The sequence below is a fragment of the Sapajus apella genome, unplaced genomic scaffold, assembly GCF_009761245.1.
Source record: "Sapajus apella isolate SASKATOON/1434 unplaced genomic scaffold, GSC_monkey_1.0 scaffold142, whole genome shotgun sequence".
Lineage (NCBI taxonomy): Eukaryota > Metazoa > Chordata > Mammalia > Primates > Cebidae > Sapajus > Sapajus apella.
The window spans coordinates 2,515,957-2,540,641 of record NW_022437082.1 but is presented as its reverse complement, the minus strand read 5'-3'; the positions used below and the strand labels follow the sequence as shown (position 1 = coordinate 2,540,641).

The window sequence follows — 24,685 nt, the reverse complement described above, 5'->3', positions numbered from 1 at the left end:
CTGAAGTGACACGAAGATGTTTTCGTATCTTTTCCTTCTTATTCTCCACCTAGAATCATCCAGTTTTATTCAACCATATGCCAGAGAAGATTCTGGAACATATAAAATATTGCATTTGTATCTAGTCATAGCACAGCTAGCTACAATAGAATCTTCTCTCAAATCAATAATGCCAGTAATTAATCATCTTGCCAATGAGCTTTGAGCTGATTTATCTGCTGATTATAATCCACATCACATCCCATCTTCTACCTTGCCACACATTTATAGGCCCTCACCCTCTCACCCACCATCAACATTTCTACATTTTAGTGTCTTTCTTGATTTGACACATGAACAGAAAATTCATTTTTAAACTCACCCTTACAATAATAGCTTTTGCAATTGTTTGCCATTTCTATAAATAAATTTTTTGCAGTTCTCTTTTATAGTCTCCTTTTAATGGATATGAGACCTACCTATTACCACAAATATTCTACTAATATAACACCTTCCTGCTATAACTCTTCTCTAGACCGTTTTTTTTTTTCTTGGATCCCATTAGTGTGGAGAAGCAGAGAGCTACCAACCACTGTTGAAGAAGACCTGGGTCTAGACACCTGAAATATACCCAAGGTCAGGGATGAAAAGATTGAATTCTATCTACGTTTTCCTGGTAGCAATAATACATAAGTAACAACATTAACTTTCAGATAATAGGAATAGTGTTTTCATGTCATGGTGGACATTTAGAATCCCCAGATGGTCCCTATTTCTGAAAACGTAAGAAGAGTAGTAAATAACAGCAGAAGATACTGAGAATACGCCCTAGGAAGAACTTTCTGAGTATGAAGATATTTCCCTTATGTCCCTCAAATGACATAGTTAGCATCAATGGTTTAGTCAAGCTCCGGAAAGATTCTCCAGTTGGATTTTTGTCAAATTTAACTGTGTCTTCTTTTCCCTCTGAAATCCCTTGGCTTAAGCTATAGTCAACAATCTGGAAGACTTCATCCTGGAAGTGGAGGAAAGAGGCAAGGCAATGAGTAGAATCTCTCCTGTCATGCAAACAACTACCTATTTAGTCCAATATAATGGAATTTGGAAACAGTTTCTGAAAGAAGGATCTCTGGCTACAAAATGGGCAGTAACATGGTTCTCTGTTCTGTCCCCCTTTTTATTCCTCTTCCTCAGTAAGCTACTTTAAGGCAGAAACTATGTCCTATTAATTTCTCTTTTCCCTTCCAGGGCCTAGGACAGAGCCTTACCCATAGAATAGATATGGGAAAACTCTGGATGGGAAATAATTGATAGGTTTTTCTTTTGATTCCACAGGCTTTGATTTCTTTTCTTCTTGTTTTTAGCTTTTGATTGAGCACAAAGATCTTGTGCATTCACTTCTCTCTTTTGTCTTTCCCTCTGTGGTATTGTTTTCCTATTCTGCCTTACTTAAAAAATGTTTGCAAACAAAATTTCTTATGCCTGTCCCCTCAGTGCCTTCTGTCTTGGGCACTTTGTCATTTTACTCTTGAACTGTAGGCTGGCAGTGTTCTCAATCAGCCAGCATACATGGGGGAAACCATCTCCACGGTTCAATTACCTCCACCTGGTCCTGCCTTGCGATGTGGGGATTATGGGGATTACAATTCAAGGTGAGATTGGGGTGGGGACACAGAGCCAAGCCATATCACCTATAAATTTTGTAGACGTTTCCCACTATCTCTTCTTTTCTATAGGACATTGGAAGTCTGCATGACTATCTTACAATTTTAACAACTATATTAATGTAGAAAGTTGTTCTGTATCTGGAATGTTTTTGCCTGAAATATTGGATTCAAATATAATCATGGTCTTTTCCATTAATGAATTTATTTTATTTTATGTATTTGGAGATAGGATAATTGGAGATCATTAAGTCATACAGTAGGTATATGGGCATTTGCTTCTTTAGCAAGTGAGCCTGGCAATGTGTCTGAAGGGAAAAACCTTAAGGGGTCATATTCTGCGTTCTGAAGTTTTGTGTCTTCTCCTTCAAGTACAGAAATAGCTCCAAATAATCATCTGCTCTAAATGAAAACCCAGCTATTTAAAACACAGCTCTAGTTTCAGAGACATGCTATTTGCTGATTAAGCTTGGGAGTAAATTGTGTCTTTTGGGGAATTGATTATAGTCTGGATTATTATTAAATGATACTCAGTCTGTTCTGAACATGGGATGTTTATGGATGAGTGCAGTGCCCTTGAGTATATTGAACACATAAGTGCCTGAATATGGGCACAATATATTAAGCCTAAGGAATGGTTCTGGAAAGTGGGAAATGAACAAGAGCTAAAATACATTTGTGCCAAAACTCAGGTCTGAATGAGTACAGCTAATATGGTACAGATGAAGTAGATGCATTCACCACCATTCCATGAGAGAAAATAAATAGCACCACGAACTGCAGTAGCCAGCTCTATTATGGACATACATCAAGTCTTGTTTGGGCTTTACTCCTATTAGCTGTGTTACTAGTATGCTCAACTAGGGTTAGGCATACTGGGCTGGAGTGAGACTTGTTTGGCTTACTGTAATCTTGAGGTGTTTGGTAGGCTGGGGTGGCTTTGCAAGGCTGGGGTAGCCTGCCTTAGCTCATGCTCCATTTGAGGTATGCTCTTATAAAAGAGGCTTGAGCAAGCTCCCTAGCCCTTTCCATCATGTGAGGACATAGAAGGCAACATTTATGAGGAATGGACCCTCACCAGACACTGAACCTGGTGGTGCCTTGATCTCAGACTTCCCAGACTCCAGAACTGTGAGCAATGAATTTATGTTCTTTATAAATTACCCAGCCTAAGATATTTTATTGTAACAGCCTGAATGGACTAAGACAGTATTAATTTCCAATTTGGCAAATATGTGATATCTGATAAGATTAATCCATTCATGCAAAACTTGATGCTTAGTGAGCAACATCTGAGTAATAAACATTTCAGAAGCCCCAGGGTTAGGAAGGAAGATAGAAAAGTAAAACAAATGGTTACAGTGAAGGAAAATAAATGCAAAGAGTGTATCAAATGATATCAGTTATCTGCAAATATGAGACACCTAACGCAATAAAAATTTATTTCTCATTCATGCAAAGTCTATTGTGGATCCAGGCAACTCTTCAGGGCAGTGGTCCTCCATATATTAGCTTGTCATTCCAGACTTTTTCAATATTATTGTAGCACTGTATCAATGCGTGTTTTTATGATCATCATGGCATGGAGGATCTTACATTAGACATTAATTATTCCAGCCATGAGAGACACATATTACTTTCTCCCACATCCAGAACCATTCATATTACCCTTCCCTACATTAAAAAGGCAGGGGAGTGGAAGCACAATCATCCTATGTTCCTAGAAGTGGGAAAGTGTTGGATATTGCAACATTTGTAAACTACTACAGGTAAGGGTAAGCCTAATGTGAGAACTCAGCTCTTGTGAATATCAGGGATCTCTAAGGGCCCTATCTAAGCTTTGTTGTTTTGGTATTCTACTGTCAATTTCAAAGATATCCAAAGGGATAGACTTTGAATCTGTATTCAGGATGTTCCCTGTGAAGAAATAGCACAGATGAGAAGTTTTTGAGGGGTCTTCCTTCATCACAAGTGGTAAATTGGCTGTCATTCAGAGTGCTGCACTGGATTCTCTCTGAGATAAGACAAAAGCCTTTCCTGACATTCTGCTTTTCTACTTTCTTTCACTTAGATGCAGTGACTGAGGTGAAGACTGACATCTATGTGACCAGTTTTGGCCCTGTGTCAGATACTGACATGGTAAGTATAGTTCTTGCAAAGGTAAATGTGAAAGAGGATGCAATAGACTAAAGAAAATAAATTGGAGCTTTCCTACAGCGGGGCCTTGTAGCTATATTCTAAGGAGTGGTCTTTTCTCATATGAATTTCCTACTCTTGCCACCCTACATTTAGCCAAATCTATCTATGCCCTGCTTTCCCCACCTATTCACATATAAAGTATATACCCCATTTCAGGAGTGCCCTTATTTTTGTCCCATGACAAATAATTCAATACTTGACTTGGCTCCCTATCCTCAATTAAACCTTACCTGACTTCTCCCTTCACACTCTACTGGCACCACACATATTGGTGCAGATAGGTCATATGAAGAGAAAATTGTGGTGGGGATTCTCAGCAAAGCAGCTGGTGGTGTCATCCAAGAAATCTGTTCCTTGCAACTGGGCTTCATCCACTAGGGACACGGAATGGCCAGAATTATACAAATAGTTTGGAGAAAGAGTCAAAATCACTTCTGGAAACTATTCTTGGTACAGATTTGGGCATGGAGAGAACTTAATTGCAGACTCAAAATATAGGACAGGGCACAGAAAAGCTAGCAAGGGGGTGGCCCCCTTTCTCATCATTATCCATTCTATTCAAAGCAAAGAATGCAGTGGAGAGTTGAAGCAGAAGACCCCACCCAAATAGACAATCTATCCCTGTCTACTATCAAATATTTAATTGAATAATTATGATTTAGAGACACAAAGAAGGTAGTATCTGCTCTGTATACTTGGCCATTATTAGATGGTCAGTAAGTTTTTGTTGAATGACTGACTTTGTGTTGCAAATAAAAATCCTGGTATCAGGGAAAATATGTTTTAAGATAATGAAATGCCCACGTTCACGACTTAGAGTTTTTTCTGTATGTCTATTTTCAGTGGGTTTACTACTTGGCAGGGGACAAAGCTTCTTTCCACCTGTGGGACGAACACAAACAGTTGTATAGGGAAGTAGTAGAGGTTTTCTTATAGGTAATGCAGAACCATTGGGTGGATTTTGTTAGGACAGTAAAATTATATGTGTTGTTTTGGAATGATTGATCTGGTGATCTGTGCAGGATGGACTACAAGGGGGAAAAGACTGGAGCCTAAGAGTTGACTTAGGCATGTTGATTTTACATGATTTTTCAAGCAGCTGCAAGGTCTAGGAGTCAGTTGGGTACGCCAGCTAGTTCTCAGGAGAAGAAATCATCAGTATGCAAATGTTTGGAAGGCCAGGCATGGGTAAAGGAGAGGTCTGAACTTTATCTTTCAAGTGTAAAATAAAGCGAAGGGTACATTAGACTTCCTTTGAACTCTTCCAGGGCAAGTATCAAGTCTCCATGGCTTCTCTGGCACTTAACAGCATTTGACACACAGGGAGAGCTCATTAAGGGCCATGTATGAGATATAAGAAATGGAGGAGATGGCTCTCTCTTAGGGACAGCAAGAAAACCTGTATGTCTTGTTTGCCCTCTGTCAACCTGTTGACTCATAAGTCCCACAGGCATATGTTAAAATCTAGGTAGGTGTTAAAATTGTGCCAGTTGGTCATTCAACAAGTACTCTAGGGAGTACTTACTGGGCTCCTAAGGGAGCCCAACTATCTATTAAAGGGCTCTGAATATAGTGAGCTATATTCAGAAATCTCACAGGCCATTGGAGGTGACCATACTTAACAGGGATATATAGCTCTTTTTCTATTGTTGGGAATTAATTATGAATTAGGAGTTTTATAAAAAGGATAAAGTGAGTCTTTTCATACATACACACACTCACTCACTCATTTTCATTCAGGCACCAACAACCCCAAATAACATTCAGACAAATATATACACATAATAAATACATATAGAGTACACAGCCCACACACTATTCTAGGCATTCTATAGATACACACATGCAAACAGATACCTAAACTCAGGGATACCAGAGAAGCACACACGCAGTGCCTGTCCCAATCAGCTCCTCACTGTGCTGCTTCCTGACGAAAGCAGGCATGTGTGGGTGTGCCCAGGCTCTGGAGACATTTCTAACAATTGAGACTTTCTCTCCATCTCTCTTGAACTTTCATGTTCAATTTGCTTGTTTGTTTTTCTTCCTCATTATTTAATTGAAGCAACAGAATGGCACCTTCCTGATAGAGAGAGAAGACTTTGGTCAAAGAAATTTCACATTATTTTTAGCTGCACGTCCATCCTGTTGCAAGGCAGAATAGCTACAATCAGTCTGGAAAGCATATTTCATGTGTTTTGAGAAATGTTTTTTTTCTGTTCTATTAAGTAGACTCTTGCAATTGATCCCAGGGTCAGGGATGAAATTGGGTAAAGCATTAGGCAGTCTTCTGACTTTGGCAACTAGTTGCAGCAGGAACCTGGGCTCCCCTGATACCACAGACTACTTGGAAAAGTAGATGAAAATTTGGGCTGCCTGGGTTCTTGGCTCACTATCAGGAAAAGAGGGAGTTTTCCTCCAAAATACTTTCCTAAGGAAATAGAGACAGTTTTTTGTTCACAAAGGAGGAAATTTATGCTGCCAGCTTGAATATTGACACACCTCCACCAGTAATATTTTGCACCCATTACATTCATTGGCCACGCACTGACCCTTATAGATGCAGCTCCTTAGCTTTTTTCACAAAAAGCTTCATAAAGATATAAGCCATGTCTGTTTTGTTCATCTCAATACCATAAAATGACTGACTCAGTGTTTGGTACACTGTAGACTCCTAACTTTTTATTAAGTGCAAGAAGAAATGAGATAGAACAAATCAAATTTGAGGGAAAAATAATGACTATGTTCTTCCACTTGCTTGAAAATTTTTCGAAGACAGAAAACATGTCAGGGACATCTCTTTCTCCAGCATTTACCACAGAACCTGACAGAGGTCCTCTGCATGTGTTTGCTGAGATGATATTAAACATTAGTAGCAAGCCCTGCAGATAAAGAGTGAAAACATCTTTCCTCAGGAGATAATAGTGAGTATTAAGAATGGGGAGTCAATGATGGTTGATTCCAAGCTTCAGCTACTAGGTTTGGTGGCTTCTCTGTTTATGAAAATAAGGAACTGTGACAATAGGGAACTGAGCAAAGATGAAAGCTGAACAGTGGTAGATGTTTCTAAGGAGAAAGCCAGAGAAAAAATAGAAATTTAATTCAGAGTACAAGAGATAAGTTGGAAAATGGTTGCCCTGGCAGTTTTATAGGCTTGTGGTAAGCCTTGTGTTAATCATTTGCAACAAATTGAGCTTCCTGTTTATAGCAAGTGTTTAGCTCCTCAGTAGTAATGCCAATCCTGTGTCCATGATCTCCTAGGAGAGAAACAGAACAAAGAAAACTATTCCAATTTGAGAGAACTGGGGCCATGTGACCTTCTATAATTATCTATTATTAGGAGAGTTTGGACTATTTTCTCCATCAGATGTCTGGGAAGAGGGTGGAAGTCACAATAAGAGAAAGGTTGCAAAGAATTACAATGCAGAGAGTGGGGAAGTGGCTTAGCAATATCATTCTAGGCATATTGTTGGTCACTGGAAAGGAAAGCAAAAAGGTAACAGCCGAGAAAAACATTGGCTACTTTTCTATCTGGTTCATATTCTCTTCTGACTTAGCTTCCATCTCAGCTCTGAGGATCTTAAGGCTCCAGGCACTGCTCCACCTTCTCTTCTAGTCCTTGAGCATGTCAGAGGTACAGGAAAATGCAGGGTCCCACGGTATGTATTCAACAGATATTTATCTGAAATATACCAAGAAAACTAGTGAGAAAATAAAGAGGGAAAAGAGGAGTAATGTTAGAAGAGTCAGGGAAATAATAACTGGGAAACTTAATATGCAGATTTTAGGTATTATTAGCCTCACCCTCTCCCTAGAAATACTTAGATCCCACTAGGTGCCAGCTAGTGCTACTAGTGTCAGCTGCCACAGAGCAATTTCCTAGGGTATATAGTGGACAATCAGGTAATGGTGCAAGTATATAATACAATAAAAGAACTAACCATCTAGCTTAATAAGAAGAATAAAATGGAAGCCTGGGAAATAAAAACACAGAATATAAGCTTATGAAAATTATGCAGTTATCTTAGTATCCAAACACCATGCAGGAAAAAAAAAAAAACTGTGTTAATTAAAAGACAGCAGCACAGGGCCCTCTTTCCTGTTGACAGTAGACTTGAAATTATTGTACCTGTTTCCTCTCTAGTACTAGAAAAAGTAGCTATGTCTACTTCTAGCTTTCCCATACTGGCAGTCTGAGGCACAGACTGGATGAGAACCTTTGTCTGTTTTAGGCTGTCAATTTCTTCTTATTCCACAGGATATTGCATTTCCAGATGCAATATAGCAAGGAGCCCATGTCCATGAACTTTATCTGGGAGTCTATGACCAGGAATCTCCTCGGATATTTTTATGTAACATAGCAACTGGGACATATAAACAATGCCAATAAGAGTAATTCATGGGCTAAATATATCTGAAATAAGGATATCAATTATGATTCTTCAAAACAGAGAATGATGAAGAGAAGGCAAAGAGCAGAGGAAAGGTGGGATGGCCAAAATAAGAGGTTGTGGCGCTTGTAATGGGAAAATGGGAAGGCCTTCATTGTAATGCAGTTATCAAGTACCTTGGCCCCATACACTGCTAAAGCTGAATAAACTTTGCAGTTTTTATCTGGGAGCCTGCTTTGACACATCGAACAGTGTTAGAGAGTTGAAGCCATTCAAACTGTACCAAGACAGAAATGCTTCCCCAAGAACTAAGTGTCATCTCTGCCCTGTGTAGGAAATGTATTAAATGTCTTTCCCAGGAGGCAGACTTAGGCTTATTATCTGGAAGATGTGATTTAAATGTCTCACAAAACAGCAGAATTCAATTATCAATTTGTAGGCAGTCATCCTTGGAGTGTATACAAGGGCTCAATTTGCAAGGAAGGAATTGATTACATTTCTATAATGGTTAGATCAAAATCTGATTGCTTTTGGCCAAAGGTCATGGAATACTTGAGGAGTAAATAATCACTTTGTGATTTTCCTCAATAGTTTTTACTGTGTAGAGAATAGTATATTAAAAAATTGATACTATCATTCAACTCTTTTCAATCTTAAAAATATGCCATAAGTCTTTTTTATGGCATATTATGTAAAAAATAATCTTTAAAGATATAAGCAAAGTCACCTGTGTACCCTACCCTGATAAAATTTCCCTGTTTCCTCCTTCCTCAAAGGCATTCACAGCCATGAAGTTGCTTTTGTCTTTAAGTCATTTCTATGCATACTTTAAATAAGAATGTATATATCACATACATTAATAAATAACAAATAGTGGCTTTTATATTTCAAAACTTTTATATAAAACTCATCCATAGCATGTGTATCATTTTATGACATTTTTTACCATGTATTAAAAGCTTTACTTTTCATGTATTTTACTCCAATTCATTTATTTAAACTTTCATATATTATTACATTGTATGAATATGTATTCATACATTCATCTATTCTCTGGTTAACGTGCATTTGGACTGTTTCCTTTTTTGCTATTAAAAAGCAGTAATACAACAAACATTCTTGCGCACATCTTCTTGTGAACATTCTTTAGTTTCTTTAGGGTGTGTACCTGCAAATAAAATTTGTGATTTGTTAAGGCTTGCACATTTTTAACTTTTTCAGTTTAGGGCCAAATACTCTTGTAATGAATTGTATCAATTTATTATTCCACAAGCAGTGTATGAGAGCTCAATTTCTCTACCCTTTTGATAATGCTTCGTATTGTCACACTTTATTTTTGACACTTTGATGGGTGTAACATGGTTTCTAATTTATTTTGTCTGCATTTTTTTCTGATTACTTTTGAGGTTTAAGCTTTTTTTAAATCTTTTTTTGATGGAGTCCAGGCTGGAGTGCAGTGCAATGGCGCAATCTAGGCTACTACAACCTCTGTCTTCTAGGTTCAATCAATTCTCCTGCCTCAGCCTCCTGAGTAGCTGATATTACAGGCATGTGCCACCATGCCCAGCTAAGTTTGTATTTTTAGTAGAGATGGGGTTTCACCATGTTAGTCAGGCTAGTCTCAAACTCCTGACCTCAGGTGATCCCCCCACCTTAGCCTCCCAAAGTGTTGGGATTACAGGCATGAGCCACTGCACCCAGCCTTAAGCATCTTTTTATATGTTTGGTCATCAACCTGTACCACTAAAGACAAGGTGCCTTTGCCACTACCTGGATCAGCAAAAGTATAAGCTCTAGGCAGACCCTGTTTCATCATATTTCCACTTTTGAACTAAAAATTACTGTGGGCTACGTGTGTGTATGTGTGTGTGTGTTTAATAATGAATGTATTTGAAATTTTGTAACTTCTCTTTCGGCCCTATTAAGATGATTCCATGAACTTTCTTCTCTAATCTGTTAATGTTATTAATTACATCAATAGGTTTCCTCATATTAGGCCATCTTTTCATTTCTCAAAAGAATCCAATATTACAGTGAGATATTACTTTTTACACATTTTGTAAGTTTGTTTAGTATTATTTTATTTGTAGTATTTCTGTATGTATGTTCCTAAGTATTCCCAAATTAACTGTCTCCTATTCATATCTGTCTATATCTATCCTATAAATATATTTATTTTATATTTAAAACAAATATGTAAATATATGTATATGTTTAAATTAAATAATACATGATAAATGTATTTATTTTATATAAAATATATTTATTTTTATAAATGTATTTATATCCTGTTAATAAATATATACATAACACACACACACACATATACACCCCAAAGTAGAGAAAATAGTGTAATGGAGTTCCATGTACCCATATTCCTACCTTTACTTATAACAATTCTCCCTGTCAATTGCAGCACTTTGGGAGGTCGAGGTGGGTGGATCACAAGGTCAGGAGTTTGAGACCAGCTTGACCTATATGGTGAAACCCTGTCACTACTAAAAATACAAAAATTAGCTGGGCATGGTGGCAGGCACCAGTAATCCCAGCTACTCAGGAGACTGAGGCAGGAGAATCACTTGAACCTGAGAGGTGGAGGTTGCAGTGAGCTGAGATGGTGCCATTGAATTCCAGCCAGGGAGACAGAGTGAGACTCCATCTCAAAAAAAAAAAAAAGAAAAAAAGAAAAATTCCTCCCTGTCTCTTTTTCTTTTCTTTTTTTTCTTTTTTTTTTCAATTTCTTTTTTTTTAATTGTATTGCATTTTAGGTTTTGGGGTACATGTGAAGAACATGGAAGATTGTTGCATAGGCACACACGTGGCAGTGTGATCTGCTGCCTTCCTCCCCATCACCCACATCTAGCATTTCTCCCCATGCTCTCTCTCCCCAACTACCCTCCCCCTGCTGTCCCTCCCCTATTTTCCCCCAACAGACCCCAGTATGTAGTGCTCCCCTCCCTGTGTCCATGTGTTCTCATTGTTCAACATCCGCCTATGAGTGAGAACATGTGGTGTTTGATCTTCTGCTCTTCTGTCAGTTTGCTGAGGATGGTTTCCAGGTTCATCCATGTCCCTACAAAGGACACAAACTCGTCGTTTTTTTTTGGCTGCATAATATTCCGTGGTGTATATGTGCCATATTTTCCCTATCCAGTCTATCATCGATGGGCATTTGGGTTGGTTCCAGGTCTTTGCTATTGTAAACAGTGCTGCAATGAACATTGGTGAGCACGTGTCATTATAGTAGAACGATTTATAATCCTTTGGATATATACCCAGTAATGGGATTGCTGGGTCAAATGGAATTTCTATTTCTAGGTCCTTGAGGAATCACCACACTGTCTTCCACAATGGTTGAACTAATTTACACTCCCACCAACGGTGTAAAAGTGTTCCTATTTCTCCACATCCTCTCCAGCATCTGTTGTCTCCAGATTTTTTAATGATCACCATTTTAACGGGTGTGAGATGGTATCTCAATGTAGTTTTGATTTGCGTTTCTCTAATGACCAGTGATGATGAGCATTTTTTAATATGTTTGTTGGCCTCATGTATGTCTTCTTTTGTAAAGTGTCTGTTCATAACCTTTGTCCACTTTTGAATGGGCTTGTTTGTTTTTTTCTTGTAAAATTGTTTTAGTTCTTTGTACATTCTGGATATCAGCCCTTCGTCAGATGGGTAAACTGCAAAAATATTTTCCAATTCTGTTGGTTGCCGATTCACTCCAATGACTGTTTCTTTTGCTGTGCAGAAGCCATGAAGTTTGATTAGGTCCCATTTGTCTATTTTGGCTTTTGTTGCCAACGCTTTTGGTGTCAGGAAGGGGTCCAGTTTCTGCTTTCTGCACATGGCTAGCCAGTTTTCCCAACACCATTTATTAAACAGGGAATCCTTTCCCCATTGCTTGTTTTTGTCAGGTTTGTCAAAGATCAGATGGTTGTAGGTATGTTGTGTCACCTCTGAGGCCTCTGTTCTGTTCCATTGGTCTATATCTCTGTTTTGGTACCAGTACTATGCTGTTTTGATTACTGTAGCCTTGTAGTATAGTTTGAAGTCTGATAATGTGATGCCTCCTGCTTTGTTCTTTTTGCTTAGAATTGACTTGGCTATGAGGGCTCTCTTTTGGTTCCATATGAAGTTTAAGGTGCTTTTTTCCAGTTCTGTGAAGAAGGTCATTGGTAGCTTAACGGGGATAGCGTTGAATCTGTAAATTACTTTGGGCAGTATGGCCATTTTCACAATATTGATTCTCCCTAACCAGGAACATGGAATGTTTTTCCATCTGTTTGTGTCCTCACTTATTTCGTTGAGCAGTGGCTTGTACTTCTCCTTGAAGAGGTCCTTTACGTTCCTTGTTAGTTGTATTCCTAGGTATTTTATTCTCTTTGTGGCAATTGTGAATGGAAGTTCGTTCTTGATATGGATCTCTTTAAGTCTGTTATTTGTGTATAGGAATGCTTGTGATTTTTTCACATTGATTTTGTATCCTGAGACTTTGCTGAAGTTGCTTATCAGTTTCAGGAGATTTTGGGCTGAGACAATGGGGTCTTCTAGATATACAATCATGTTGTGTGCAAATAGAGATGATTTGACTTCCTCCTTTCCTATTTGAATATCCTTTATTTGTTTTTCTAGCCTGATTGCTCTGTCTAGAACTTCCAGTACTATATTGAATAGGAGTGGTGAGAGCGGGCATCCTTGTCTAGTGCCATATTTCAAAGGCAATGCTTCCAGTTTTTGCCCATTCAGTATGATATTGGCTGTTGGTTTGTCGTAAATAGCTTTTATTATTTTGAGATACGTTCCATCAATACCTAGCTTATTTAGGGTTTTTAGCATAAAGAGCTGTTGAATTTTGTCAAAGGCCTTCTCCGCATCTGTTGAGATAATCATGTGGTTTTTGTCTTTGGTTTTGTTTATGTGGTGAATTACGTTTATAGACTTGCGTATGTTGAACCAGCCTTGCATCCCCGGGATGAAGCCTACTTGATCATGGTGGATAAGCTTTTGGATGTGCTGTTGCAATCGGCTTGCCAGTATTTTATTGAAGATTTTTGCATCTATGTTCATCATGGATATTGGCTTGAAGTTTTCTTTTCTTGTTGAGTCTCTGCCGGGTTTTGGTATCAGGATGATGTTGGTCTCATATAATGATTTGTGAACGATTCCCTCTTTTTGGAGTGTTTGGAATAGTTTCAGAAGGAATGGTACCAGCTCCTCTTTGTATGTCTGGTAGAATTCGGCAGTGAACCCGTCCGGACCTGGGCTTTTTTTTGGGTTGTAGGCTCTTAATTGCTGCCTCTACTTCAGGCCTTGTTATGGGTCTGTTCAGGGTTTCAGCTTCTTCCTGCTTTAGGCTTGGGAGGATGCAAGTGTCCAGGAATTTATCAATTTCTTCCAGGTTTACTAGTTTATGTGCATAGAGTTGTTTGTAATAATCTCTGATGATGGTTTGAATTTCTGTGGAATCTGTGGTGATATCCCCTTTATCGTTTTTTATTGCATCAATTTGGTTATTCTCTCTTTTCTTTTTTATTAATCTGGCTAGTGGTCTGTCTATTTTGTTGATCTTTTCGAAAAAACAGCTCCTGGATTTATTGATTTTTGAAGGGTTTTTTGTATCTCTGTCTCCTTCAGTTCTGCTCTGATCTTAGCTATGTCTTGTCTTCTGCTAGGTTTTGAGTTTTTTTGATCTTGCTCCTCTACCTCTTTCAATTTTGACGATAGGGTGTGAATTTTTGATCTCTCCTTGCTTCTCATGTGGGCACTTATTGCTATATATTTTCCTCTAGAGACTGCTTTAAATGTGTCCCAGAGATTCTGGTATGTTGTGTCTTCATTCTCGTTGGTTTTGAAAAACATCTTTATTTCTGCCTTATTTCATTGTTTATCCAGTCAACATTCAAGAGCAAGTTGCTCAGTTTCCATGAAGCTGTGCTGTTCTGAATTAGTTTTTGAATTCTGAGTTCTAACTTGATTGCACTGTGGTCTGAGTGACTGTTTGTTATGATTTCCATTATTTTGCATTTGCTGAGGAATGATTTACTCCCGATTATGGGGTCAATTTTGGAGTAGGTGTGATGTGGTACTGAGAAGATTGTATATTCTGTGGATTTGGGGTGGAGAGTTCTGTAAATGTCTATTAGGTTAGCTTGGTCCAGGCCTGAGTTCAAGTCCTGGATATTCTTGTTAATTTTCTGTCTGGTTGATCTGTCTAATATTGACAATGGAGTGTTAAAGTCACCCACTACAATTGTGTGGGAGTCTTAGTCTCTTTGTAAGTCATTAAGAACTTGCCTTATGTATCTGGGTACTCCTGTATTGGGTGCGTATATATTTAGGATCTTTAGCTCTTCTTGTTGCATTGATCCTTTTACCATTATGTAGTGTCCTTCTTTGTCTCTTTTGATCTTTGTTATTTTAAAGTCTATTTTATCAGAGATGAGAATTGCAACTCCTGCTTTTTTTTTGCTGTCCATTTGCTTGGTAAATCTTCCCCCATCCCTTTAGTTTGAGCCTTTGTGTATCCTTGCATGTGAGATGAGTTTCCTGGGTACAGCACACCAATGGTTTGTGGCTTTTTATCCAATTTGCCAGTCTGTGTCTTTTGATTGGGGCATTTAGTCCATTTACATTTAGGGTTAATATTGTTATGTGTGAATTTGATACTGCCATTTTGGTGCTAGCTGGCTGTTTTGCCCATTAGTTGATGCAGGTTCTTCATTGTGTTGATGCTCTTTGCCATTTGGCATGTTTTTGGAGTGGCTGGTACTGCTTGTTCCTTTATATGTGCATAGCCTCTTTCAGGAGCTCTTGTAAAGCAGGCCTGGTGGTGACGAAATCTCTGAGTACTTGCTTGTTCACAAAGGATTTTATTTTTCCTTCACTTACGAAGCTGAGTTTGGCTGGATATGTGATTCTGGGTTGAAAGTTCTTTTCTTTAAGGATGTTGAATATTGGCCCCCACTCTCTTCTGGCTTGTAGGGTTTCTGCTGAGAGATCTGCTGTGAGTCTGATGGGCTTCGCTTTGTGGGTAACCCGACCTTTCTCTCTGGCTGCCCTTAGTATTTTCTCCTTCATTTCAACCCTGGTGAATCTGACGATTATGTGCCTTGGGGTTGCTCTTCGTGAAGAATATCTTTGTGGTGTTCTTTGTATTTCCTGGACTTGAATATTTGCCTGCCTTGTTAGGTTGGGGAAGTTTTCCTGGATAATATCCTGAAGAGTATTTTCCAGCTTGGATTCATTCTCTTTGTCGCATTCAGGTACACCTATCAAATGTAGATTAGGTCTTTTCACATAGTCCCACATTTCTTGGAGACTTTGTTCATCCCTTTTTACCCTTTTTTTCTCTATTCTTGCCTTCCCGTTTTATTGCATTGAGTTGATCTTCAACCTCTGATATCCTTTCTTCTGCTTGGTCAATTTGGCTGTTGATACTTGTGTGTGTTTCATGAAGTTCTCGTGTTGTGTTTTTTGGCTCCATCAATTCACTTATATTCCTTTCTATTTTGTCCATTCTTGTTAGCATTTCGTCAAATCTTTTTTCAAGGTTCTTAGTTTCCTTGCATTGGGTTAGAACATGTTCTTTTAGTTCACAGAAGTTTCTTACTACCCACCTTCTGAAGTCTGATTCTGTCATTTCATCACACTCTTTCTCCATCCAACCTTGTTCCCTTGCTGGTGAGGAGTTGTGATCCCTTGTAGGAGGAGAGGTGTTCTGCTTTCGGGTGTTTTCATCCTTTTTGCGCTGGTTTCTTCCCATCTTTAGGGATTTATCTACCTGTCGTCCTTGTAGTTGCTGACTTTCAGATTGGGTCTCTGAGTGGATGTTCTGTTTGTTGATGATGAGGTTATTTCTGTTTCTTAGTTTTCCTTCTAACAGTCTGGCCCCTCTGCTGTAGGACTGTTAAGGTTCACTCCAGGCCTTGCTTGGCTGGGGATTGCCTGCAGCAGCTGCAGAACAGTAAGGGTTGCTACCACTTTCTTCTTCTGCTATCTTTGTCCCAGAAGGATACCTGCCAAATGTCAGTCTGATCTCTCCTTTATGAGGTGACTCTTTGGATATACAGGGGTCAGGGAGCTGCTTGAGGAGAGAGTCTGTCTTTCACAGGAGCTCAAGTGCTGAGCTGTGAGCTCCATTTTTCATTCAGAGCTGCTGGGCAGGCACATTTAGGTCTGCTGCAGCAGAACTCATAAACCGCTTTTTGTTCCCAGGTGCTCTGCCCCAGGGAGTTAGGGCTTTATTTATGAGTTTCCGTTGTGCTGCTGCCTTTTTTTTTTTTTTTTTTTTTTCACGGCTGCCCTGCCCAGCAAGGAGGCAGCCTAGTCACTGTCTGCCTGCAGAGGTTTTGCTGAGCTGCTGTGGGCTCTGCCCAGCTGCCCTGTGAACTTCCCTGCAGTCTTGTTTATATGGGCCTAGTTAGCACTGCCTAGGCAATGGTGGCCCACCTCTGTATTGGTGGACTCTCTCTGTAATGTCAGGTTGCCTCGGCAACGGTGGGTCACCTTGGCAACGGCGGGCTGCCTCAGCAATGGCGGACTACCTCCTTATTGGTGGAGTGCCTCGGTAATGCGGAGGCCCCTCCTCCACAGAGCTGGACTGCTCCAGGTTCGGCTGTGCTTGTTGTGAAACTCTCAATCCAGAGAGTTTCTGATTGCTGTTCTTTTGTAGGGGTGGGACCAGCCGAGCCTAATCACCTGGCTCCCTGCCTCAGAGCCTTTTTTTTTTTTTTTTTTTCCTTTTTATCCCAGGTGTTCCAGTCGCCTGTTGAAAGGGCGCCGGGATCTGTTTCCCATGCGGTGACCTACTGCGCTGGCTTAAACAGCGGCGCTGAGATTCGTGGCGCTTTTTGTGCTCAGGAATCTCCTGGCCTGGCTCCCTGTTCAGTCCCCTCTTTAATCAGATGAATGTGCAGCTTCCCGGGGCTCCAATTGCCAGCCAAAAAGGCACCCGGACCAGTGTATTTTGTATGGAGAATTGCTGGCCTGGCCGCCGACAAAGCAGCCACGTGGGGCAAAGCAGCCCCAGTGACCGAAAGAACCGCGCCAGCCAAAACAGCCTCGTTGGTGACCCGTGGGCCTCCTCCGCCTGTGAATCTCCTGGTCTGTGGGCTACAAAAATGCAGGCATCCACTTACCCTCTGCACTTTGACTGGGAGCTGCAACTCCGAGCTGTTCCTAAATGGCCATCTTGAATCGAACCCCTCTTTTTCTTGATTAAACTTATCAGAAGTTTGCTATGTCATTAGTGTTTTCAGAGTAAACTGTTTTTTTGTTTGTTTTGTTCATCATCTGTATTATTTATTTTTGCTTTCTGTTTCACTGATTTATCTGGATCATCTCTTTCTTTACTTTCCTTGGGGTACTCTGTGGTTCTTTTGGTTTCCTGAGATAGATTAACTTATTGGCTTTCCTTTTCCTTAAAGGCTATCTTTAAGGCATCCTTATGCCTATCAGTTTCCCTCCAAGCACCACTTTAAGAGCCCCAAAGAAGATTTCATATGTAAACATTTTTCAATATTGTTCACTTCTAAAGATTTTCAAATATCCTTTATGGTTTCTTTTCTGTTTCTTGAAATTTTTATAGTGTTTTTCAATTTCCAACTATAAAGCTTTTTTGTTAATTCAAAATTTAATGCCTCATATTGAAAGAGAATTGTCTACAGGAAAATAGAACCTTTTTGTGTTTCTTGAGATTTGCTCTATGTCTTAGCACATGGTCTTTTTTGTGTGTGTGTGGCGGGGGTGGGGAAGTAAATGTGCTATGTGTGTTTTACTATATGTTAAGTGGATAAGTCTGCGAGTGTTTATTAGCTCATCCTTACCAATTGGGCTGTTCTAATTTTTTAAACTTATAAATTATTTCTCTGATTGGTCTTTCACTTATCATGAGTCTAAAGGGTTGTTGATTTTTCTTTTTAATTCAGTTTTTCCATTATATATTTTGAGTACATGTTATTGACACAAAGTTAGAGTTGTTACATTTTCCACTCAAGATACTCGATTTTTAGTGTAACGATACTTTATCTCGAAGAATATTTTTAAGTACTCCCTTCTGTCTGTACTTTATAGCTTTACCTTTATGTTTAAAATTTTCCCACACATATTTGTCCATCACAATGCTTTCAAACCTTCTACATTTTTACATCTTTAGATGTGTCTCTTGTATGTACATAGCATATAGCTACATTGTGTTTTCTTCAGTAATATTTATTTATTAATTTTACTTTTACTCATTGAGATAAAATAATACATATACACTTTACCATTTTAAGTGTACAGTTCAGTGGTAATAAATGTCTTTATATTCTTTGTTGTCCTGTAATCCCTCCTCACCACTACCCTTCCCCTGCTCTACTAATCATCATTCTACTCCCTATCTTCATTAGATCAAATTTTTAGCTCCCACATATGAGTGAGAATATGCAATATTTGCCTTTCTGCGATTGCCTTGTTTTACATAATGTAATGACCTCCAGTTCCATCCAAGTTTATGCAAATGGCAGGATTTCTTTATATTTAAGGCTGAATAGTATTTCATTATGTATATATACCATATTTTCTTTAACCATTAATCCATTTGTGGGCACTTATGTCAATGCCATATTTTGGCTATTGTGAATAGTGCTGCAATCAACATGGGAGTGCAAGTAGCTCTTGGATATATTTATTTCCTTTCTTTTTGTTATGTACCCAGTAAGAGATTTGCAAGATTATATGGTATTTCTATTTTCAGTGTTTTGAGGAATCTTCGTACTGTTTTCCATAGTGGTTATACTAATTTACACTTCTGCCAATAGTGTATAAGCTTTCCCTTTTACCACATCCTTGTAAGCATCTGTTATTGTCTATCTTTCAGATAGAAGCCATTTTAACTGAGATGAGATGATATCTCTTTGTGGTTTTGTTTTGCATTTCCCTGATGATTAGTGACATTGAGCATTTTTCATATCCCTATTGGGCATTTGTATGGCTTCTTTTGAGAAATGTCTATTCAGATCTTTGCCCACTTTAAAACAGAATTATTTATTTATTTATGTTTTCTATTGAGTTGTTTGAGCTGCTTATATCTTCTGGCTGTTAATCCCTTGTCAAATGGTGTATTACTCCATTCTCATGCTGCTATAAAGAACTGCCCAAAATTGAGTAATTTATGAAAGAAAAAGTTTTAATTGACTCACAGTTCTGCATGGCTTTGGAAGCCTTAGGAAACTTACAATCAAAGCAGAAGGGGAAGCAAGCATGTCCCCTTCACACGGCTGTAGGGACAGAAGTGCTCAGCAAAGGGGGAAAAGCCCCTTATAAAACCATCAAATCTCATGAGTACTCACTCACCATCATGAGAACAGCATGAGGGTAAATGCCCCATGACTCCAGGTCCCTCCCATGACATGTGGGGATTATGGGAACTACAATTCAAGATGAGATTTGGATGGAGACACAGCCATACCATATCATTTTGCCCCTGACCCCTAGCAAGCCTCAGGTCCTCACATTTCAAGACACAATCATGTTTCTCCAACACTCCTCCAAATTCTTGACTCATTCCAGCATTAACTCAAAAGTCCAAGTCCAAAATCTCATCTGAGATAAGGCAAGCCCTTTCTACCTATGAGCCTGTAAAACTGAAAGCAAGTTAGTTACTTTCTAGTTACAATGGGGGTACAGACATTTGGTAAATACATCTGTTCCAAATGGGGGAAATTGGCCAAATTGGCTACAGGCCCCATGCATGTCCAAAACCCAATAAGGCAGTCATTAAATCTTAAAGTTCCAAAATGATCTCCTTTGACTTCATGTCTCACATCCAGGTCATGCCAATGCAAGAGGTGGGCTTCTACATCCTTGGGTAGCTCCACCCTTGTGCCTTTGCATGGTACAGCCCCCCTCCCAGCTTCTTTCACAGGCTGGCATTGAGTGTCCGAAGCTTTTCCAGGTGCATAGTACAAGCTATCAGTAGATCTACCATACTGGCGTTTGTAGGATGGTGGTGACCCTCTTCTAACAACTCCACTAGGCAGTGCCCCAGTGGGCACCTGCGTGTGGGATCCAACCCCACCATTTCCCTTTCAAACTGCCCTAGCAGAGGTTCTCCATGAGAGCTCTACCCCTGCAGCAAACTTCTGCCTGGACTTCCAGGAGTTTCCATACATCCTCTGAAATCTAGGCAGAGGTTCCCAAACCTCAATTCTTGACTTCTGTGCACCTGCAGGCTTAACATCATGTGGAAGCTGCCAAGGCTTGGGGCTGCACCCTCCAAAGCAATGTCCCGAGCTGTACCTTGGCCCTTTTCAGCCACAGCTGGAGTAGCTGGGATGCAGGGCACCAAGTCCCAAGATTGCATACAGCAGGAGAGCCCTGGACCTGGTTCAGGATACCATTTTTCCCTCCTAGGCCTCCAGGCCTGTGATGGGAGGGGCTGCCGCAAAGGTCTCTGATATGCCCAGATATATTTTCCCCATTGTCTTGGCAGTTCACATTCAACTCCTCAGTACTAATACAAATTTCTGCAGCCAGCTTGAATTTCTCCCCAGAAAATGGGTTTTCTTTTCTATTGCATTTTCAGGCTGCAAGTTTTCCAAATTTCTATGCTCTGCTTCCTCTCTAACACTTTACTGCTTAGAACTTTCTCCTGCCAGATAGGCTAAATTCTTCTCAAGTTCAAAGTTCCACAGATCTCTAGGGCAAGGGCAAAATGCCACCAGTCTCTTTGCTAAAGAATAGTAAGAATTATATTTATTCCAGTTCTCTACAAGTTTCTCATCTCCATTTGAGACCATATCAGTCTGGACTTAATTGTCCATATCATTATCAGTATTTTGGTCCAAGCCATTCAAGAAGTCTCTAGGAAGTTCCAAACGTTCCCACATCTTCCATCTTCTGAGTCCTTCAAGTCTCTAGGAAGTTCCAAAGTTTCCCCCATTTTCCTGTCTTTTTTTTTTTTTTTTTGGAAATGGAGTTTCACTCTGTCACCCAAGCTGGAGTGCAGTGGTGCATTCTTCGCTCACTGCAAATTCTGCCTCCCAGATTCAAGCAATTCTCCTGCCTCAGCCTGCCGAGTAGCTGGGATTACAGGCATATGCCACTTTGCCTGGCTAATTTTTATATTTTCAGTAGAGACATGATTTCGCCATGTTGGCCAGGCTGGTCTTGAATTCCTTACCTCAAGTGATCCACTGACTGTGGCCTCCCAAAGTGTTGGGATTACTTGATCTTCCAAAGTGTTGGTGTGAGCCACTGCACTTGGCCTTCCTGTATTCTTCTGAGCCCTCTAAACGATTCCAACTTCTGCATGTTATCAGGTTCCAATGTTGCTTCCACATTTTCAGGTATATTTATAGCAGCACCCCACTACCTCCTGGTACTAATGTACTTTATAAGTCTGTTCTCACACTGCCATAAATAACTGCCTGAGACTGTGTAATTTATAAAGGAAAAGGTTTAATTGACTCACAGTTCAGCATGACTGGGGAGGCTTCAGGAAACTTACAATCATGGCAGAAGGGGAAACAAACACATTCTTCTTCACATGGTGGCAGAAGAGAGAAGTGCCAAGTAAAAGGATTCCCATCAGATCTCACTCACTCACTATGACAAGAACAGCATGAGAATAACTGCCACCATGATTCAATTACCTCCCAATGGGCCTCTCCCATGACACATGGGGATTATGAGAAATACAATTCGAGATGAGATTTGGGTGGGAACACGGCCAAACCATATCATATGGATATTTTGCAAATATTTCCTCCTGATATGTGGGTTGTCTCTTCACTTTGTGAAGATTGTTTCATTTACTGTGTAGAAACTTTTGCACTTGATGGAATCCCATTTGTCAATTGTTACTTTGGTTGCCCATGCTTTTGAGTCTGACCGAAATATCTGTGCCCAGGCCAATGTCATGGAGCATTACTCCAATGTTTTCTTCCAGTATTTTCATAGTTTTAAGTCTTGAATTTAAGTCTTTTATCCATTTTGATTTGATTAATGTGTATGATGAGAGATGGGGATGAGTTATATGCAGTCTTTCTTCTGCATATGAGTTATTGTGTTTTCCCAGCACTATTTACTAATGAGACTTGCCTTCTTCTATTGTATGTTCTTGCTGCCTTTGTTGGAGATGAACTCTCTGTAAATGTGTGGATATATATCTGGGTTCTCTATTCTGTTCCATTGGTCCATGTATCTCTGTTTATGTCAGCACCATGATGTGTTTTTTTTTTGTTTGTGTTTTTAGTAAAAACAAAAACTTACTGCTTTGCAGTAAGTTTTGAAGTCAGTTACTGTGATACCTCCAGCTTTGTTCTTTTTGCTCAGGATTGCTTTGGCTATTAAAGGCTTTTTGTTATTTCACATAAATTTTAGAATTCATTTTTTCTTTTTCTGTGGAGAATGTCATTGGTATTTTGGTAGGGATTTGTAAGTTGCTTTGGGTAATAGTGTCATTTTAACAATATTAATTATGTCAATCAATGAATGTGGTATATCTTTTCATTTTTGGTGTCCCCTTCAATTTCTTTCATCAATGTTTTATAGTTTTCCTTGTATTGATCTTTCACTTCTTTGGTTAGATTGATTCATAGGTGTTTTGCACTTATAGCTTCAAACTTTGCTCTTAGCGCTACTTTCACTGTATGCCATAGGTTTTGGTATGTTGTGTTTGCATTATTATTTGTTTCAAGGAATTTTCAATTTCTCTCTTAATTTCTTCAGTGACTCATTGGTGATTCAGTAGTATATTGTTTAATTTCCATGTGTTTGTGTAGCTTCCAAAATTTCTCTTGTTATTGATTTCTAGTTTTATTCCATTGTAGTCAGAGAATGTGCTTGATATTATTTCAATTTTTTTGAATGTTTTAAGACTTGTTCTGTGGCCCAACATAGGGTCTATCCTTAAGAATGTCCCATGTTCTGAGGGAAAAACAAATGTATATTCTGCAACCACTGGAGGAAATGATCTGTAAATATCTATTAGGTTCCTTTGATCTACACTGCAGGTTAAGTCCAATGTTTCTTTAATGATTTTCTGTCTGGAATATTTGTCCAATGCTGAAAGTGGGGTGTTGAATTCTCCAGCTATCATAGGGGTTATCTCTCTTTAGCTCTAATTATATTTGCTATATATTTCTGGGTGCTCCAGCATTGGGTGCATATATATTACAATTGTTATTTCCTATTGCTGAATTGAACCCTTTATCATTATATAGTGTCCTTCATCTCTTCTTACAGTTTTTGTCTTGACATTTATTTTGTCTGATATAAGTGTAGCTACTCCTGTTCTTTTTTGCTTTCCATTTGCATGGAATATCTTTTTCCATCACTTTATTTTCAGTTTATGTATGTCTTTACAGATGAAGTGTGTTTCTTATAGGCAATAGACTACTGGCTCTTTTTTTTTTTTTTTTTTCATCGATTCACACACTATGTTTTTTGATTATAGTATTTAGTCAATGTACATTCAATATTATTATTAATAAGCAAGGATTTACACCTGCCATTTTGTTATTTGTTTTGTCATCTTCTCTTCCTTCTTTATTTCCTTCCTGCCATTGTTTTACTGAAGGTGATTTTCTCTGATGATATGATTTAGTTTCTTACTTTCTACTTTTTGAGTATCCATTGTGTGGTTTTGGTTTAAATTTACCATGAGGCTGGCAAATACTATCTTATACCCCATTATTTTAAGCTGATGACAACTTAATACTGTTCACATAAGCAAACAAACAAGCAAAAAGAAAACAAATAAAAATTCTTATTTGTCCCCCCACTTTTTAACTTTCTGTTATTTCTATTAATATCTTATTGTACTGTCTTGGAAAATTGTTATAGTTATTATTTTGATTAGTACATCATTTAGTCTTTCTATGAAGATAAGAGTAGTTTACACAGCACACTTATAGTGTTGTAATATTCTGTGTTTTTCTATGTACTTACTAATACCAGTAAGTTTTGTACCTTCAGATTATTTCTTATTATTCATTAATGTTCTTTTCTTTCTGATTGAAGTACTTCCCTTAGCATTTCCTGTAGGGTAGGTCTAGTGATGATTAAATCCCTCAGCTTTTGTTTTTCTGGGAAATTATTTATTTCTCCTTCATGTTTGAAGGATGTTTTCTATAGATTTACTATTCTGGGGTAAAAGATTTTTTTTTTACTTCAGTACTTTAAATATGTCATGCCACTCTCTCCTGTCCTGTAAGGTTTCCATTGAAAAGTCTGCTGCCTGATGTATTGGAGATCCATTGTATGTTGTTTATTTTCTCTTGCTGCTTTTATAATCATTTCTTTATCATTGACCTTTGGGAGTTTAATTATGGGTTTTTTAAATTGCATTTTAGGTTTTGGGGTACATGTGAAGAACATGCAAGATTGTTGCATAGGTACACACATGGTAGTGTGATCTGCTGCCTTCCTCCCCCTCCCGTATATCTGGCATTTCTCCCCATGCTATCT

At 38.9% G+C, this 24,685-nt stretch overlaps 1 protein-coding gene across 3 annotated transcripts in view; it reads left to right on the top strand.

Moving 5' to 3' along the window:
• The window catches only part of GABRA3 (gamma-aminobutyric acid type A receptor subunit alpha3), a 250,190-nt gene that overhangs the window by 131,147 nt on the left and 94,358 nt on the right, over positions 1-24,685 (top strand). For all 3 annotated transcript variants that reach the window (XM_032264162.1, XM_032264160.1, XM_032264161.1), the window contains one exon: positions 3,715-3,782. In XM_032264162.1, the coding sequence (XP_032120053.1) occupies positions 3,780-3,782 (3 nt within the window). In that variant the 5' untranslated portion in view covers positions 3,715-3,779. The remainder of the gene's footprint in view (positions 1-3,714; positions 3,783-24,685) is intronic.